A 20789-nucleotide genomic window follows, 5' to 3' on the forward strand; every position below is an offset into this window, starting at 1 on the left:
AAATTCCTCTAAAAATCTTAATTTGTGTTAACCAGAAGAAAGTAAGTCATACACACTGATGGCATGAGGGTGAGTAAATGAATTTTCATTACCGTCCAGTCGAACATTTCACAGAACTTTTTCAGTGTGCCTGATATCAACATAAAGTAATAGAATGGAAGCACACACATCTGAAGTTCAGACTCCACTAAAATAATTGAGAATTCTGCTCTGACCGTAATGTTTGTGCTTAGATTAAATGGAAGTTTAAGGGGGGGGTTTGCACTTTTTTTTTTCTGCGCTGTGTTATCATGCAGTAACACACTAATGTAATGATTGATGTATGCAGTCATTAAATCAGAGACCCTCTCCTTGAAATCTGAACACAACTGGTCAAAAGAGACACATATTACCAGGTACAGTATAGCAATGGCACCTGTCCACTTTAATACCAGGCAATAAACAGGGAACACGCACACAGCGAGAGTGTGTGTGTGTGTGTGTGTGAGAGAGAGTGAAGTAAAAACTGATGCACTAGGTTTAAATGGTTTTCTTGCGCCTCGTTTGGGCTCATTTATTTAAAGCTACACTATGTAACTTTTGCCCCTGTAGCGGTTGAAGCATAAAACTGCCTTATGTCTTATGAGCAGGTAAGTAGCATATCTTCCGCTGTTGTTTTGACTTTTTGAAAACAGTTGCTTTAAAATAAATGGCGTTACAAAAGTTAGGCAATGCTGACATTAGACATTACGATTGCTAGTCATATCAGATAAAATCAAACTGTGGAAACTGTTATAACTTAGCCATCAGGCAAATAGACCAAGGTAGTAACTAGTTTAGAGATCAGCATTGTTACCAGCATAAACGTTTAATTTTTTCCATTGTCCTTCCTTCCTCAAAAATGAAATTGAAAGTACTGCAGTGCCACAATCCATAAAAAAATGCCCCATTAGAGTGGCTAACGCTATCTAATGAAATAATGCTCTGTCCACAATAACTTCAACTCTTTATAGCATTAAAATATAAATAATGATTATAGGCTTACCATAATGAATCGGGTTAAGGAAAAAACATGGTTTGGAAGATGGATTGTTAGTGTACTTGCTCATTAATTAAATTTTGTTCATTTCTAACAAAAAATTCTTACATAGTGTAGCTTTAATAATGCTGTATCAATTGTGATAAGACATGCCGATGTTATGGACGTCGCTTTCTTTGATATTTATTTTAGTCATTGGCACTAGTACAGCTGTTAGAATACGGGCTTGACTTCTGTTGTTCAACTTCTGTTGTTTGTTCATACAGACAGTATTCAAGCCACTACTATAAGCTGTTATATGAACAGGACATTTCAAGACTCACACCTGTAAATGCGGTTGTGAATCCCAAACACTGACTGTGTGAGCGTAACCACTGTAACTGCGTTTCTTTTACTATTAGTATTTTTTTATTTAACAAATTTAAAAACATGGACAAAATAAGTTTTTGTTGTAATCAACATTATGTCACAATGTTAATAGAGCTGAACTTGTATTAAACCCATAACATTTTTTATTTATTTAATATCTAGGATTTATTGATGTGTTTTCATCATCTATACAAGTCACACACATATATGTTTCTCATCCACTTGCAGAAAATGGTTCTGATTCAAAGAACATCCAACCTGCTCTTAGTGTGGAAAATACAAAGGATCATGAATCCAAAGACAGCAGAAAGGAGGAAAAGAGAGTGGGCAGCATCTCACTTAATACAGAGAACCACAAAGAGAAACCTTCTCTTGCTAACCTTATCACCCATTTAGGGTCTAAAAACACTGAATTGGAGATTTATCAGCCTCCACTTATTTTACCTCTCAAACCTACACCTGGGGAGCCTAAGCCTTTCACTGCTAACCACACCTCGGTTCAGAAAGCCCAGCACTCCAAGCTTCTGGAGATGGAGCCAGACACTATGGAGTTTAAACCAGTCACTGGGCCTGGACCACCACTGTCTTCATCACTAATTACAGCAGTATGGCAAACTACACTTCCACCACAGACCGTAGTAGACCCAGAGACTCAAAATTTACCCAGATCGAAAAATGAAGTATCTGACCATGCCCCAGTCTGTCTGGAAAAAAAGACTCCCCCAAATCATGTGCATCCAGAAGGACTTGATACTCAAGACGTTAAGCTAACTCCGAAAGAGACAATGAATGCCAAAGGAATGATTGAACCTTGGAAAATAAAATCAGACAACAGTGGTTCTCTACACTCTCTTGAAAGTAGAAAACCAGAAAATAAACCACCCCAGCTACAAACAAAGCCTCCAATACCTCCCAAGCCTTCATCCATTATTTTACAACCATCCTCAATTACAGTTGATGCCCTGGTACAAAAACCTGAGGTCAAGAAAAAATGTCCTCCTAATGGTCTTTCCCTACACCCCTGGTCTCAGAGAAATGGTACAACCCCACACACAACACTGAGTAAGGGTGTCTCTCTTAGTCATGAAAACCTAAGGACTGAACTAAAGGCTGAAAGCTCAACAGTCAAAGTATCGAGTGCATCAAACATGCCTACCCCTTCGTCCTTACCTTCTCCATCTGTTCAATCCATAAGCACTCTTCCTGAAGATCTGAACAGAAAAGGCTCATCTGGACGTCTGTCTGCCACAGCCTTGCGTGGGAAAATTCAGGATATGCCCTGGTATCTCACCCGTTCTCAAGAGATCTTGGGGACAGTAGCACTCAGCAACACTATGTCATCAACAGACAACAAAGTGACCAATGGAACAGATGGGAATCATGAATCCAAGGAATTATCCCCCAAGGCCACTTCAGTGCCATCTTTTAATGACTGGAAAGAGAAAGATGCTGAAGTTGTCATTGTGAAGCTCAAAGATGGACCAGAGGAAGCGACCCCAATTCCTGTGAGAGACACCAATGGGAAACCAGCATCATCATCAAGCCATTCTGACCCGCGGCAGATATTGTCTACAGAAGCCACTGAGTCGCACAGGCATTTTGGAACCTGCAAGTCCGAACAACCTCAGTCTCAGAAAGGCAACCCTATAGAAATTAGACCTGAGAATACAGCCTCTCTATCCTCTACAAGTCCTTCTCATCGTGATGCATGTGGTTGCCATACAGTCTATGCCAACTGTTTCAGTGGCGATACAGAGGATAATTGTGGCTTTGATGATGATCTCACTGTATACGAGTTCTCCCGTCGAAACCAGATCAGTAAACCACCTCAACCCAACCCGGTTCCCTCCCATTCTACTATGTCTGCTCCCTCTTCAAATGTCCTGTCCCTACTTAGAGATTCACCTCGTCCCCTGTCCACGTCCTCAGAACTCAGTCCACTCCTGATCCCACCCAGGACTCTTGAATCTCTACCTCTGGACAACGGCCCCATAGATAATCCACTCTGCACCCTGCAGGGCCGCCGTTATGTTACCGGTCAAAAGGGTGCAGGGCTCAAAGATGGCTATGTCTCTTTGCAGCAAGACATTAATGAACTTCTTTTGTTGTTGAAGAAAGGACCCTCCATTATATACCCTCCAAGTCACAAGGGGCAGTGTGAAAATGGCAATGGTGTGGATGGGTACTCACTTTCAGAGATGGAGCGATGCCTGGTTCAAGCCGAGGCCCGGAGGCTGGCGTCAGGATGTCAGAGGGCTACACGGGTAGGCTGGGCGCCTGACGATGCTCTTTTGTCACTCTGTAACAGCTTTGGAGCACTGGTGCAGCTAGCTTCCACTTGCATGCGAGTTCCCTGTTCGGACTGTGGAGGTTGTCATGGTGATATTGATGCAGATGAGGCCCTGGGGAAGCTTGAGGAGATTGTGGACCTGTATAAGGAGTTTGTGGCTGCTGTAGAAACGGCGAGAGAGGGCGAGGGTGTCAGGCTGTTGGCCAAGAAGTGTACGGTTCTTATTTCTACAGTCTTCTCCCTCACTCAACTGTTTAGAACACGGACGCCAGACATAGACAATGGAAATGTAGCTCTGAACTTTTAAACTTTACCTTCCAGCTCGCTCTCAAATGGAAACTGGACCATAGAGTGGGAGCACTGACTTGTATTTCAAAACTGGCAATGCTTTTCGGGCATCTAAAAACTGATTGTGTGCTGGCACACAAGAATAATATTAAGTGCCGTGAGTATAAACACTGTTAACAAAATAACTAGAGAGAATTGCTATGTGTTGGTCTGTTTGTCTTGCCAAGTCCCCCTATAAACGTACTGGAATTATGCATTCAAACATAGCTATTGTCTAACTGTTCTTTAATTCCCAATGTATGTACAGTCTGTAGTATGTATGTATTTATTTCTTACTTACAGTATATGCACCGTGGTTTCTAACCTACCTGCATTTTGTTTTGTGTTTTAATTTTGTGTATGCGAATCCCTAACTCTTGCTCTAATAACCATGAGACCCGAGTTAAACAGTGTTATGTTCCTTCTCTCATTTTCACATTTAGTTTAGTTGCTCTTTACAGATTGAATGGATAAATCTTACAGACACTTTTGTAAGGGTGCTTACACACAAGATAAGATTAATTTTGAGGCTGTTAAAAGACCTGGTTCAGTTTGACGTCAATTAGACAGCGAAATAGATTTCCGAAAGTACAACTGGACCTGCCTCTGAAATTCTTAATGTTCAATGGCGAAGCAATTGTTCTTGTATCAGAAAAAGTTACAATTTTAGGAACTTTTGGTTGCATGACTGAGTGTCACTTTCATAGCTTTGCTTCTCTGTTATGTCTTTGTGCTGCACCATCCCCACTGAAATCTATGGGTTGGCAGCACTGCTCAGCATGGCACAGCGTAAATTCTAGTGTGTAGGCGCCCTAACCCATAACAATGTGTACAACCAAATAGATGCTTGGAACGACTTGAGTAAACTAAATAACCCAAATACTAATGCAGTAACTTTTCACCAGAGTATGCAAAGGACTTGTATATAATTTTGTCTGCAATATGTCTGTAGAATGAGAGATGGCAATAGAAGTGTGGACGTTTAAATTATCTTTTTTTTTTTTTTTTACCTGTACGTCACTGTCAAGTTTGGCATTTGATGAAAGTTTTTATATTGGCTGACTGTTAACCACAGAGATCGGTGTGGTCCAAAGAGGTAATAGCACATTTAAGGTGTGTTTACTCAACAACTTTGTCACCATGTAACTGTAGGACCCTGTAACTTACCCCAGTGATTGCCAAACCACACAATTTCTCACTTGTCTTTCATGTTTGACTATGCAAGTGTCACAGTTTGTATTGGAAATTTTCCACATATACTTTCTTACATTTTATACATATGACCAATTTTTTGTTGTTGAGGATAGACGATTTCCCTGACAAGCCTGCACCTTATCATTTATCTTGGAGGACTTTTTGTTAAATTGTATAATTATGCAAAGGCAGCATATATTTTATTGTAATTTGCCTACTGTATTTCAGAGAAAAATGGTTTGGTTGAAAAGGTTTTCCTTTAACTTCTGTAAATGGTGTACAGCACCAATTTTCTAATACTCTGAATGCTCTAGTCATTAGTGTAAATCATATTTGAGTAAGGCCCGGAATATACTCTACACGAGTCATGTGCATTCTGAAATGTGTCGATGCAATTCCAGCGCAAGTGCACGGTGCTACAAGGGACATTGTAGAGGGGATTATTAAAAACTGTCTTCTACTGTCCATTTTCTCTATCAGGTACACTTCTGTCATAGTAGAGAAACAGTTTGAAGCAAATTTTGTTGAGCAAGTTAAACCATCCACATGTTTATACACTATATTGCCAAAAGTATTCGCTCATCTGCCTTTAGACGCATATGAACTTAAGTGACATCCCATTCTTAATCCATAGGGTTTAATATGATGTCGGCCCACCCTTTGCAGCTATAACAGCTTCAACTCTTCTGGGAAGGCTTTCCACAAGGTTTAGGAGTGTGTTTATGGGAATTTTTGACCATTCTTCCAGAAGCACATTTGTGAGGTCAGACACTGATGTTGGACGAGAAGGCCTGGCTCGCAGTCTTCGCTCTAATTCATCCCAAAGGTGCTCTATCGGGTTGAGGTCAGGACTCTGTGCAGGCCAGTCAAGTTCTTCCACACCAAACTCGCTCATCCATGTCTTTATGGACCTTGCTTTGTGCACTGGTGCGCAGTCATGTTGGAACAGGAAGGGGCCATCCCCAAACTGTTCCCACAAAGTTGGGAGCATGGAATTGTCCAAAATCTCTTGGTATGCTGAAGCATTCAGAGTTCCTTTCACTGGAACTAAGGGGCCAAGCCCAGCTCCTGAAAAACAACCCCACACCATAATCCCCCCTCCACCAAACTTCACAGTTGGCACAATGCAGTCAGACAAGTACCGTTCTCCTGGCAACCGCCAAACCCAGACTCGTCCATCAGATTGCCAGATGGAGAAGCGTGATTCGTCACTCCAGAGAACATGTCTCCACTGCTCTAGAGTCCAGTGGCAGCGTGCTTTACACCACTGCATCCGACGCTTTGCATTGCACTTGGTGATGCATGGCTTGGATGTAGCTGCTCGGCCATGGAAACCCATTCCATGAAGCTCTCTACGCACTGTTCTTGAGCTAATCTGAAGGTCACGTGAACTTTGGAGGTCTGTAGCGATTGACTCTGCAGAAAGTTGGCGACCTCTGCGCACTATGCGCCTCAGCATCCGCTGACCCCGCTCTGTCATTTTACGTGGCCTACCACTTCGTGGCTGAGTTGCTGTCATTCCCAATCGCTTCCACTTTGTTATAATACCACTGACAGTTGACTGTGGAATATTTAGTAGCGAGGAAATTTCATGACTGGACTTGTTGCACAGGTGGCATCCTATCACAGTACCACGCTGGAATTCACTGAGCTCCTGAGAGCGGCCCATTCTTTCACAAATGTTTGTAGAAGCAGTCTGCATGCCTAGGTGCTTCATTTTATACACCTGTGGCCATGGAAGTGATTGGAACACCTGAATTCAATTATTTGGATGGGTGAGCGAATACTTTTGGCAATATAGTGTATCTGTAGCAACCTGAATTTGAAGGTAACTCTATCGCCCCCATGAGTATGAAGTTACCATCATGCCAACGCAAGAATGCACATAGTATTTACAGTACAACAGAACTGCATGCTTGCAATGCATTGGTCAAGCATACTTGCATAGGGCATGCTTCTGGCCTAAGAATGCTATTTTAGGATTTGGCTGTCATACAAAAATGTATTTTTATGGATTGGGGAGATTATCAAAGATCTACACTCTCATTTGGAATACTCAAACTCTAGTGTTTCATGTTTTAAATCAGATTTAGCAAGAATCAGTTTGAAATAAGATGCCCTCTGCTCCTGATCTGAGACCAGTGTTTTGTATTTTCTGGTATAACAGTCAAAAGACAGATTTTGCCCAGAACATGTAATTAAATAAATCGCCCAGATCACATGACCAATTTGAGGTCAATAGATGATGACATCATCCTGTTCGATTCTGAGTTACTTGAAATTAAAGAATTACTTCCGTATGGCAGCAATACCACCCATATCCCCCCACAAACACACACTGCCAGATTGTGTTTATCAAGTCAGTCAGATGGCTAGTTTAAATCAAGAGAAAAGAAATAAGGATACATTTTGTGATAGGGACCAAGGCAGTCACAAGGAGAGATCACACCAGGAAGCAGGAATGGCATTCCAAAGATGATTTTATTTTGGAGGAGGTACAAAATGTGCAAATAAATAAGTGTTTAAAAGCAAACATAAAACCAAGGTTACATTTAAAAAAAATAAAAAAAAACGTCTAAGAACTAGACCTGTTTTAGGTACTAAAAGCCAGAACCCATTCCCCTCTCTAAACATTAGAGGCCAGAGTTTTGTTGCACTCGAGCAGTGCTAGCAACCTTGTCCCATGTGCTTCAAATGCTTGCCGTCCATCTTGTCTTCCCCCCTCTAATGGCGGCTGGCGTAAATACATGATTTTCCCACCACAACTAATTGCAACATACCATTATCTTAAATAAAATTAACCCTCAACCCATTCTTAAATACAATATAATTGAATAAATACATAAGAACAAAATGAGAATTAAAACATATACAATAGCATGGATAAAACATTTGCGCAATAAAACCCCAATAAATATTGTAAATTGTGAGTAAAACAAGAAACAAGTCCTTTAGACACATTAAAATCCTGTGATGGAGACCGACTCGCAGGCTCTCCATTACACATTTACATATAAACAGCCCGGGAACTTGTGGATGTAATCTGTTATTCAGTTATTTAGTAGCACACCAGAAAGTATTACAACAGACTCTTCGCAGGAACAATTTTCATATCAAACTATCAGAGAACAAACATATTTCTTTATGAAAACATCCTGTAAAATGAAAGTTCAAAGAATGAGATCAAATGAAGTGCCATGGCAACTGGAGCAAATATGAAGCAAAAAACATACTGCTTGTATGGACCATGTGTATTAAGACAATGTATGCAGACATTTGCCATTGAAGGTGCACAGACGGCACAATAAAAGCTTACCTGTGGCTGTATGTGAATACGAAGGCAAACAACTCTTAAGGATAAAATGAGAAGGGACAATCAAGAATGTGTTGCATTCCCTCTACTGTGTTCATGATAATAAAAGTTTGATTTTGAATGACAAATGCTGTGGAACTGATGCATTATATAGCCTCTTCATATCTGCATTCAAAAGCTTTGAAGGATGAATGCCACAGAAAAACACGCCCAGGTCACATTTCACCCCAAAATCAAAAGGAAAACATTTTCCCCCAAAATTATCATAACCATAATGAGTTATTTCCCATTATTCTCTATGATTCTTTTTAGATTCTCATTATTGTAATACACTACTTTTTAATCTATTGCATGAAAACTGCAGTTTAATTATTATTCTTTTTTAAATATATAAATACTTTAAAAAAAATTGTCTTTCACAGTAATAAGTTGTATTTATTTTGCATTACTGTAATGAGAATTTAGGAAGGAAATGTGTAATTATCATGGAAATAATGTAAAAAAAAAAATGCAAGAAATTAAGTTTCATTTTCTTCTAACAAAATATACTTTGACATTTTTTTTTCTTTTGATTTTGGGGTGAAATTATTACTTGGACATGTTCTTGAAATGTTTCGTATGATTGACCCTCGCAGATTCTAGATATTTGTTTTTGGGATCTATATACTGCTTTAATCTCGTAGTGTTTTCAAATTATTATCTCACAATTCACCATGCTTTTATAATTTCCCTTTAAACAACACCTACTAAACACTAAATAGTCATTCGACCTGCATTTGCCTTTGAAATTTGCTGGAGATTACAGATTAGGCCTTGGATTAAACTCAGTTAAAGTCTTCTACAGTTCAATCTGAGGGAATGATGGGATTGTGGTGGAGCTGTTAACTGGCACACACACACTCGCTCTAATCTGTGGCTTTTGAACAGAGGCAGTGACCAAGATTTAATCTGTGGTAAAGCCAAATACTTTTTATATGGGCTTTTCTCTGCTAAATTATTGATTTAACACCTGGTAATTTAGTGCACACAGAGAAGAATTAAGAATATAACTATTACATTTATGTTCTGTACAAGTGAATTGGTTCACTTTTGGCTGAAAAGATGTTATACTTTGACCAAAGAAAATTGATGCTTTTATTATAAAAATAAAAAAAAAACAATGAGATGTAAACTAGACTTTTAGTGTCAAGAATGGTCCTTTCCTATTACGGTTGCCAAATGTCCTATATTAGCTGAGATGTCCCGTGTTATGGCCGAAATGAACATATTTTCCTGAATTTTTACGGCAAAACATACACAGACGAGCCAAAAGATTATGACCACCTGCCTAATATGCTGTTGGTCCTCTGTGTGCCGCCAAAACAGCTCCAACCCGCTGAGGCATGGACTCTACAAGACCCCTGAAGATGTCCTGTGGTATCTGGCACCAAGACATTAGCAGCAGATCCTTCAAGTCCTGTAAGTTGCGAGGTGGAGCCGCCATGGATCGGACTAGTTGGTCAAGCAGATCCCACTGATACTCAATCAGATTGAGATCTGGGGAATTAGAAGGCCAGGGCAACACCTTGAACTCTTTGTCATTTTCCTCAAACCATTCACGAACAATGTGTGCAGTGTGGCAGAGCGCATTATCCTGCTGAAAGAGGCAACTGCCATCAGGGAATACCATTGCCATGAAGGGGTGTACCTGGTCTGCAACAATGTTTAGGTGAATGGCCAGAAACAGGGTTTCCCAGCAGAACACTGCCCAGAGTATCACACTCCCTCCACCGGCTTGTCATCTTCCCACAGTGCATCCTGGTGTCATCACCTACCTAGGTAAACGGCACACACGATTTAAAAGAAAATGGGCCTCATCGGACCAGGCGACCTTATTCCACTGCTCCGAGGTCCAGTTCCGACGCTTGCACGCCCATTGTAGGCACTTTAGACAGTGGACAGGGGTCATCATGGGCATTCTGACCGGTCTGCGGCTATGCAGCCCCATACGCAGCAGGGTGCGATGCTCTGTGTGTAGTGACACATTCCTCCCATAATTTATCGTTACAATTTTCTGTGACTTGTGCCACAATAGACCTTCTGTCTGTTTGGACCAGATGGGATAGCCTTCGTTGCCCTCACAAATCGATGAGCCTCGGGTGCCCAACACCCTGTCGCTGGTTTGTGGTTTGTGGTTTGTCCCTCCTTGGCCCACTGTCAGTAGGTACTCAACACTTCTGACAGGGAGCACCCCACAAGCCTTGCTCTTTCAGAGATGCTGTGACCCAGTTGTCTGGCCATAACAATTTGGCCCTTGACAAAGTCGCTCAGGTCTTTACTCCTGCCCATTTCTCCTGCATTCAACACATTGACTACGAGAACTGATTGTTCGTTTACCATCTTATCTACCCAGACCTTGACATGTGGCCTTGTTAGGAGACTATCAACGTTATTCGCTTCACCTGTGAGTGGTCATAATGTTTTGGCTCATAAGTGTAAAGAATTTGTTTAAAAGCAGGAGTCACTACTGAATCTATCTCACTAAATATTGTTTTTAATTCAAATTAAATGCTGAGGTGTTTGATCTCAAATGTCCCATGCATTAAGTGCCTCCATCAAACAGTAATCTTCTAAGGACACCTCTGCACAACAATCCCTGCGATTAACTTGCTCTGTGCAGCCCACAGAAGGAATATCCAACCACTCAATGCCCTAAAACTGTAATACCACACTGGACTGATGCTCACTGGTTAAAACTAGCTTTTCCTAGATGACGTTTCACCCTGTGATGTTGCCATACTCCATCAGCATCTGTATCGGTCTCTCTGTGTCTCTTCCTCTGTCCCTTGGAGGACAAAACTGTTGGAGCAGAACAGTGGGAAGCACACAGCTTACACTCAGGCTCAATAATTGAGCCCATTATGTCAACAGTGATTATGGAAAAGGTTTCAAAAGTGTATTCCTCAAATTTGAGTGATGATACAGGAAACAGTTCTTTAAAATGAAACTAACATCTGCCTGGGATAAACATCCCCCCCACCCCCCATGTAAAGGGGATTCCACATTGGAGTTTATGGAGAAAAGTGCCAGTGTTGCCCCACACACTTTGTCCTTCGTTTAAGTGTTGTAACAGTGCTCGACCCCATTGCCACTGACTTTTCAAAGCATCAGCCAATGATTACCGGACAATTTGCTTATATGTTGTAAGTTTTTTTACCTTGTGTGACCCTGCGTCCACATGCGTGGCCCTATACTGAATATATAATTATCCATAATAACTTTATATGGCACTTTGTTTAATGTGTACCAATTAAACTATGTATACATTTATGTTTAATACCATGGAGTCAATCGTTCAACTTACAAAACATTAAAGGTAAAAAAACATTATTGAGCTAGTACATAAAATCTATGTTCTTGCTACAATAAGCCTACAATAAGGATTTGTATTACATTGCTTTCTGGAACACTCAATTCTGATTGGTCAATCGTGCCATCAAGCAATCTGATATTTCTGAATAGCAGCCGCATACTCAGGGATAAAGTATTTCACCAGTGATTTGGGCATTACGGGTCATCTTTCCTACCTCTCGTTTCACTCTGCGATTGTTTTCAAGTAAGCTAATAAATAATTTCAACTCAATATTTAATGTCCATTTATTTACTTTTTTGGCAAGTAGTCTGGTAATAAGTGAAATAATGAGCAGTCATTTTCACAATATACTGTAAACACCTTGCAGAAATCCGACGCAAATTGGAGATTAAATTGAACTGTTTCTGGAAGCTATGTGATTACAAGAGACTCACATAATAATGTAATTTCAAGTCTAAATATTATTTAATGTCCATTTAATTATTTATTTCGTAGGGACCTGTGTAATAACATACAATCAACCGGACATTATCACAAAATAAACCCTTTCAGTGTGATACAAGCCCCCTTTGGGCATCCCGTCAGGGTCCTGACCACTATGTCAGAGTTTATTTTGTGATAATGATTGGTAGACTGTAGATTATTATTTGCATTTTAAGAGATGCTGGATTTTATTTGACGGGAAATTTCAGGCCTCCGTCTTTCCTCCCTTCAAGGACCTTACAATTTTATAATTGAACCACAGATGTTGGTACAGAGCCCATTATTCAGCAGTGTACCTTTAACATGCCAAAAAAAAGCAACAGGGTTGAGAAACTAAATTAAAAATGTTCACTTAAATATTATACAACTTTTTATATACAGTATAGCTATCTAGACATCAGTGGTGCATTCCATTTTAACACTGAAGTGCATAAAATTATGAAATAAAAGTTTAGCCAAAAGGAAACTGAAGGGGAAAAAAATGCTTCAATAGATCATTCTATGTTAACTCTACGTTGCAGGGTATAGTAGTGTGACGGTACTACCACGATACTCAAATGTCAAAATACCGGCAGTACCACAGTGTTTTTCATCAATTACAGTTACATGTATGGTAGTTATTTCAGATAGTAGTCAGCTGAACTCACTTGTGATGAAGAACCTCAACCTTTAAAAACGCGTCTCGAACAAAGAGCTCTAAAATACTGTGTCTCGAGACACCATTCTGCATTCTGTTACATTTGTTGATCTTTTTAGCACAAAAGTTAAAGAAAATATAAAGAAAATACACAAGAATGGGTAACGGGGTTGCAGGTAACAGACTGAAGAGTTAAATTTCTAAATTAAGCAATTGCTCAGTAGGGGGCTAATTTTCATTTAAAGCTGTTTGTAAAACTAGCCGTTTTTTTATTTTTTATTATTTGTTCATTTTGTCAATACTTCTTTGTTATCTAATATATACTATAGCTCTCACTTTAAATACCATGGGAGTTATTCCTTTTTAAAAGTAACCCCAAATTGGGACATCAATTTGTGACCTAATCATGGAAAGAACCATATCACACCAATATATTTTTAAGCATTATAAACTGTCCAATAATGAGACCAAGAATGCAATTAGAGGAATTACTTGTTTTCTTTTCACCCACAAAGATTTGAAAACATCACACTCGTCACAAGACACTTGTTACATAAAATAGCATTTCATACAAATGTTCACACATCTATGAAATGAATACATCTGGATATTTCTGATTGGCAGAAAAATATATAACAACAATACCATGGGCTTGAAAAGACTTCTCTCTCTTTGTGTGGTCCACAAATGCCCATTTATGAATGATCAGCCAAACTGCACTTAACACTCAAGAAACGCAAATGACCTGTTCCAGTCCAAAGATTGTGCATCTCATTATTAAACAATGCAGATCTAAAAAAAGGACTGACATTTTTTACACATATCCAATAAAGTACAAACTGTATTTTAGTAGTGCAACACTGCTTTTTCCATCTGTGTACCACAGACTCCCAAACTCCCCCCAGAAAGTGAATAAAAAAATTATACTAGAGCCACTATAGGTGGCGTTACATTTCACAACACTTATAGTAGCCAAGTAATATGGGTGGACTTTATATTTAGGCATAGGTACATGAATGGGTTCCATTGACCATTTATACAGATCTTTACTCTGAAGTGCACAAGGGGAACTGGCAGTGTCCATACCTCTTTAAAGAGTGCTGGCTAGTCAAAAATGAACACTTCATTTGGCTTGGTTTGGAAAAAGTCTATTCAAAGGCATCTTTTAGGCACTATTGCCCTTCCTCTCCCTCAGAAAACTTTCAGAAAGAGCTCATAAGTTGCATTGATGATGCCCCATGACAGCAGAGATCGGTGGTAGTTGAGCGTGGCTCCGCGGAACAACAGAATGATGCTGCCCCCTCTTTCCCGCCACACGGTCATCAGCACCTGACCGCAGGGCACAAATTCGCCCCCTACTTGTGCCTGGGCTCGAGATTTAACTACGTTAAGTGGGTAGAACATGATGCCCAGTGCTGCCCCCAGTAGCCCGCCACAAACAAAGTCATTGACCATGTGACCCATCCGGGTTTGAGCTACAGGCAGCTGTTGCTTAATTGGCCCACGAAGTCCAAAAAACAGAACATTACTGGGCCCATTACGCAACAAAACCGGGACCAGCCCACGGTAGCACTCCTTAACACCATAGTCTCGCAGAAGTGTCCGGAAGGTGTGGGCAGTGTTATGGAAACGCCCGTTATGGCGGTGGTCCTGAAGGAGCGTTTGCACTCGTTCGAATGGTGTGAGAGCGGCTTCCGCAATACCGGCCATTGCGGCAGCGACGCTCCGTGTAACAAGCTCGGGCGAGCCACTACTGCGAGCATGTCGCAACAGCAATCTGGAAAAATCCTCGTACAGGCCGAACATGATGGCCACAGTGGTGGTTTTCTGCAAAAGGGGAGGCAGAAGCCCGCGGTACAGGTTTCGTAACCCCTCCCTTTGGAGCTGACGGACAGCCTCGGTCGCGCGAACTCCGTGCAACTGCTGGCGAAAGAGAACTTTCTGAATGGGAAAAGTTACGATGATGTTGGTGAAAGCAGCCAATGAGCCGCACACATAGTGCTTTCCTCGAGCCCCAGGCCCCACCCCAAGGCCGGCCCCCAGTAGGGCATGTCCACTTTTACTCAACCTGCCCTGCTGTGGGGGCGGGGCCTGCTGTTGCTGGGCCGAATCTGGGTCCATAGTAGTAATCACCCCCATAGGAAACTAAGCATCGGACGTGTCAGCAGAAGTTCAAATTATATCCAAGTAAACACCCACCAACAGCATTTCAGCCTATAAGTAAAAGAACACAGTCATTACAAACCAGAATTATTAATTATTGTACACTTTTATTATAATTTTTGTACACTAAAACAAGGACAAATACTATTGATTGAAAACAGTTTTGTAAAGAGAAACAGGATAATAAAGTATGATAATACTAACTAAACAAAAATCTAAACACTAAAATAAATGGTTAAAACAGACCTGTCAACCTGGGGGGGGGTTCATATATTCTCAAATTTTTCAACATATAAATTGGTTGTGAAGAAAACAATGCAGTCACATTTTTCAGAATAACTCTTTTAATGAAATAATGTCATGTTTTTTTAGCTGCAAGGCACGCATGCACGCACACACACAAACACCTCTCGGTAACTTTCTAGGTAACATTATTTCTGCTGCACATGCACTCACTTTTCCCATCCTGCCATAATTAAAACATTATTAATAATTATGAATGCGAATAAAAAGTCACGTTTAACAATTTGCGACACATGGTCACTGAGCATATAACTTTACATTACTTTGCCAACTTAAATGCCTGGTGAACAAGCAAGCTAGCTTGCAAATTACGTAGCATTAGGATAACGTTATTAATGTTAAATATTTTCCAAAGTTTAGCAGGTCTGCACTCAGTCACACACACCTTTGTGCTATTCCTGTTAAGGCAGTATTTTAGAGTAAACACTGGTCATAATCTGACCAAAACTAGGACAATACTCTTATTTACTGTATGTCTGTCTTTAATTTCTTCATTGTGCCAAAAAAACAAAAACAAAAAAACACACTTACTACAGTACAGTACATGATAAACCAAGGTAAATTTTCGTAAGTGCTGATTTACAACGATTCTCATTACAAATCAGGGGAAATGTTTGCGCATCTTGCGGTCAAGTGCACGTTATAAGTGGCACAAACTCACACCAAATGAGTTTGTGTGGAGCAGCAGTGAAATGAGCCGCTCTGAGACGGAAAAAGTCCACGTGTGTGAGCACCGACCACGCGCAGGAACAATTCTGGAACTCTTCACTCTGGAACACGTGGCGCATTAAAATATTTATTTAAATCACAGCACTTTCATAATCACTAAGCCATACAGCGATTTCAATTTTATTTAGATTTATTGTTCAGCATTACTTGAGCATTTTATAATTTGCATGGCTGAATGATGTCTTCCTCTTATCTGAGTGACCATGAATGACGGAGTATTTTAAATAAATCCATGCGATCACGTCAACTCCAGAGGATTAAGTTAACTCAATTCAATATTTCAACTTTCCACATCCACCCACCTTAAGGAGTTAGAAGTACCGGGACTACTGTACTGTCCTCCCTTAAGAAATCAGTAAGATGGCGGGAGTGGAAGGGGGATCGAGCGGGATTTTGTGTTGATGTAGATTTGCAGTCTCTTTTTAATAATAGGCGCATTTGTCAATCATCACCGCTTGCTATTTGGGGAATGAACCCAGCGCTATGATTGGTCGAACTCTTCTTCTATTGTTGTTGCTTGATTCGAGTACTGTGCGTGCAAAGAGGCGTCACCAGGCATTTGCGTAGTTTAGAGTGACAAATCATAACAGCGTACTTTGAGGTCAAAATGCGTACCCGCTACGCAAAATGCGTACAGGTTGGCAGGTCTGTTAAAATTAAATTAAATAATCAAAAACAAGAAAAAAAAATGTTTTAGTCAGAACATTCTATGAAACCTGCTAAGAAAATGTCTTGGTCGTATTTTACCACAAATCAATACAAATAAAATATTAGATTTTCTTTTTTTTTTTTTTCATGAAGAAAGCTTACATTTAGGACAATCAAGATTTTTTTGCATTGTGACATTATTTTCAGGACACTTAAGCACATTTTACCCCCAACTTTCATTACCGTAACACGTCCAAATGTTTTACTTTTACTATTTCCATTGTTTTCAATGATAATTCTCATTACCGAAACAGGCACGATTATTCTGTATTACAGTAAAAAAAAAAGGTTTTTTTTTAAAGATGCTGTTGTACAATGATTTTAAACTTAAATTCAGCAAAAATGTTAGGAAGTATCAATGGAGTACTACTATTATGAATAAATACTTGAGCTGTCAAAGTTAATGTCTGTGATTAATTGAAAAAGTTTAACATGTTAATTTTTCTTGATCGCGATTAACGCATTAATTCAGCATACAGCTGAATTTTGCGATGTGTACGCCCGGAGTCACTACACACACACAAAACAGCGATTCCGTGTCAATGATCAAGTGATTGCGAAAGGACTTCTTAACGTTATTTGTTATACAAAACAAGCCTAGATGGTACTTGTGATAGAAATCAAGTACTCTGCAGCCTCTGTAAAGTGCAATTTAATTCCCACAGAAGCACGTCAAGTCTTAACTATCACGAAAATGCAGAATAAGCATTGTTTGCAAGTATTCAAATGGAGAGCGCTTAAAAATAAAAATAAAAATAAATGGCGCTTGATGATGGCGCTGGAGCCCTGATGCGAATTATGAATGCAGCTTCACGATTGCTGTAGGAAAGCGGATAGCCACAGTCTACCGGCAGATTAGCCTAATATTGTGGAGGATGAGAGTTTAAGAGATTTAATGCACATTGCATTCAATATGCAACCTATGGGGGGACTAGTTCTTTCCCCAACCTCTGCCCCACAACAGAAATCCCCTTAGTGCATTTCCATCTATATACTGTGGAAAGCTTTGTTTGGAAAATGTTAATAAAGCATTATTATTACATATTGTTTTGTTTTCTTTCCTAAGAAGGAAATGAGTGCATTTTGACAGGAAAAGTCAAATTTCAGCACTTCCAAAATCTGCGATTAACTATGAAACATTTTACTTTACTGACAGCACTAATAAACACTTTACAATTTAAATCATTTTTATTTTCCGCATTGCAGTTATGAGTAATGTCTGTTACATGGAACTAATGTAACAATGTAAAAAAATCTAAATAGGCTTAATTTACTAGGCTATTTACAAAATATTATTTATTTACTTATTTATTTCTTTGCTTTTGGAGTAAAACAGGACTGGGACATTTTATCGACAGGTTTTGTGAGAATCACCCATTTATCGAGCACTCAATTTGATGAGAGATGCCAGTACAGCAACTGAAAACAAAAATACAGATGTGACCTCTGGCCACAAGGTAGCCTAATACTTATTATAGATGTAGCCTAATTTTACATTTAATATTAGATAATCTCTGGCAATGTTCTGTAGGTTCCTCAACTGACTCATTAATTATAATGGCTAAAACTGGAACTCCACGTTTATTGTATATAAAAACAAAATGGAAATACTACATGTCCATACGATAAGAATCAAACAAAAGAAAGGTATTAAAAATTAAACAAATGCATAACTAAAATATTCTTGCAACAAACATAAGGATCTTCATTTAGAAGAGTTTGAAGATCTTGCACCTTGCAACAGCCTATAAGTAGACAATCCCAACCAAACACGTTTCATTGGCCAGTGCATGTTTCAGGTGAGAGTCTAATCTTTTGAAACCATTATGCGTCACTAAACTGCTGAGATAAGATATGTTACCTAACCAAAGATCAAGTGTCCCAGACAGTACAAGGGCATGAGTGAATTACTCATTTTCTAAATCAACATTTCCTGCTGAACCATATTAGCCCAATATAACCTTTATATTGTTCTTTCCTAGGATGTTTTAAAGGGGGAAATATAAGCAATAGCTGCTTATATCTTCCAGATCTGAGCTACAGCAGCTGGCAAGATTGTCAGTAAATAACTTAAATGTATGTCTGTTCCTCACAAAAGGCATATAGACAACTTCTCTGGTGCTTTTATTGTCCTTTATAGAGTCTGACATCCACTGGACTCTGTACGCTTTTATTGCATGGAAAAGTGTTGCATCAACATCATACTGAACTTCTGCTTTTTGTTTTCCACAGGAGAATGAATGTTATATGGGTTTGCAATGACATGAGAGTGGGTAAATGTTGAATTAACATTAATGGATGAACTATCCCTTTAAAGTAGCCATTCTATACCTGGGTCAATGACGTGACACTATTTTTTTTAAAAATACAACAACAATTCAATTTCACACAAAACAATTTAAACCTCTTATGATGTACATTTTTTTCAATTCCTGAGTTCAAAGTCATTTTGATATTTTTTTCTGAGGCTTATAAAGTCAAAAATGTCAGGGAGTAACAAACCCCACAGCTGATTATTAGATGTTATATTATTATTTCTTTAAAAAAAAAAAAAAAAGTGACATTTTTTTATTTTAAAATACAATACAATACAATTTTAAAATGTAATATTTGAAAAACTTTTGTCCACTAAATCAAAGTCATGTGGTGTAACTGGGGCTGGGTGATATATTTTTTGATATATAAGAATTAAAAAAAAAACATTTCCCCAATTTGGAATGCCCAATTCCCAATGTGCTCTATGTCCTCGTGGTGGCGTAGTGACTCGCCTCAATCCGAGTGGCGGAGGACGAATCTCAGTTGCCTCCGCGTCTGAGACCGTTAATCCACGCATCTTATCATGTGGCTTGTTGAGCACGTTGTCACGGAGACATAGCACGTGTGGGGGCTTCACGCTATTCTCTGCGGCATCCACGCACCCCACCGAGAGCGAGAACCACACATTATAGCGACCACGAGGAGGTTACCCCATGTGACTCTCCCCTCCCTAGCAACCGGGCCAATTTGGTTGCTTAGGAGACCTGGCTGGAGTCACTCAGCACACCCTGGATTCGAACTCATGACTCCAGTGGTGGTAGTCAGCATCTTTACTTGCTGAGATACCCAGGCGCCCCCCCCCCCAATCGAATATTAACGATATAATCAAGATCATTTTGCTGATGATGTCAAATTTACCAATATCGTGAATATCGCGATGATTTTAATGTGCTTCAAGTTGGCCATTAAGTTTCATAAAGAGCGCATCAGTAGACTAATTTCACGATCCTTCAGGGCTGCACAATTAAACAAAATAACATGAAAATGGCGAGTTGGTCATATGTGATTATTATTTCACAAAAGGCTGTGATTTAAAGACAGATAAACAGTCTGTGTGTGATTCAGAACAAACCAGTGATGCGCTGAACTGTGTGTGCACGTACATTGTGAAATCAAAGTTATGCAGGTTCAAGCATTCGTGCAATTCCAAACATTAGTAACAGTTACAAGTTATTATACAAATCTACAAATGTGGCACAGAATAACAGAAGAGGAGATTACAGCATTTCAGGAAATGCGGAACATCGTAAACTGTCAAACACATCGCCTTTTCTGTGTCAAAATAAAAAGTGAAGTTGAGGTAAATACGACAGCACTTTCGGTGTCAAAATAAAAGCCCCAGGTAGTGGTGAAGTAAACAGGACAGAAATATATTACTTTTGTATAACGCAAATCTAATAATAATAATGATAATTCAGCATTATATTATAATAATAAAACCTGACGTGTCCTACAGCTATAATTGAATATTATGCAATGTTCAACTAGGGTTTCAAAAATACGTCAGTAAAGTAGCTTTGCACTCCTTGTTCATTCACAAACATTTATTAGTAAAAACATTAAGGATATTTTAAATAATGCTTTTTA

The 20789-nt window shown here is 39.4% G+C and overlaps 2 protein-coding genes across 6 annotated transcripts in view; one reads left to right on the forward strand and one right to left on the reverse strand.

Annotated features, from left to right (window-relative positions):
- The window catches only part of LOC127413303 (FERM and PDZ domain-containing protein 4-like), a 45545-nt gene extending 36906 nt beyond the window's left edge, over positions 1–8639 (forward strand). Inside the window, exon 15 of the mRNA XM_051650312.1 lies at positions 1616–8639. Within this exon, the coding sequence (XP_051506272.1) occupies positions 1616–3984 (2369 nt within the window). The 3' untranslated portion in view covers positions 3985–8639. The remainder of the gene's footprint in view (positions 1–1615) is intronic.
- A 4814-nt stretch (positions 8640–13453) lies between these two features.
- Positions 13454–20789, reverse strand: part of LOC127413334 (mitochondrial nicotinamide adenine dinucleotide transporter SLC25A51-like) — a 207697-nt gene continuing 200361 nt past the window's right edge. For all 5 annotated transcript variants that reach the window (XM_051650395.1, XM_051650392.1, XM_051650393.1 and 2 more), the window contains one exon: positions 13454–15197. In XM_051650395.1, coding sequence (XP_051506355.1) covers positions 14175–15122 — 948 coding nt within the window. In that variant the 5' untranslated portion in view covers positions 15123–15197 and the 3' untranslated portion in view covers positions 13454–14174. The remainder of the gene's footprint in view (positions 15198–20789) is intronic.

The sequence above is a fragment of the Myxocyprinus asiaticus genome, chromosome 22 (genome assembly GCF_019703515.2).
Source record: "Myxocyprinus asiaticus isolate MX2 ecotype Aquarium Trade chromosome 22, UBuf_Myxa_2, whole genome shotgun sequence".
Taxonomy (NCBI): Eukaryota; Metazoa; Chordata; class Actinopteri; order Cypriniformes; family Catostomidae; genus Myxocyprinus; species Myxocyprinus asiaticus.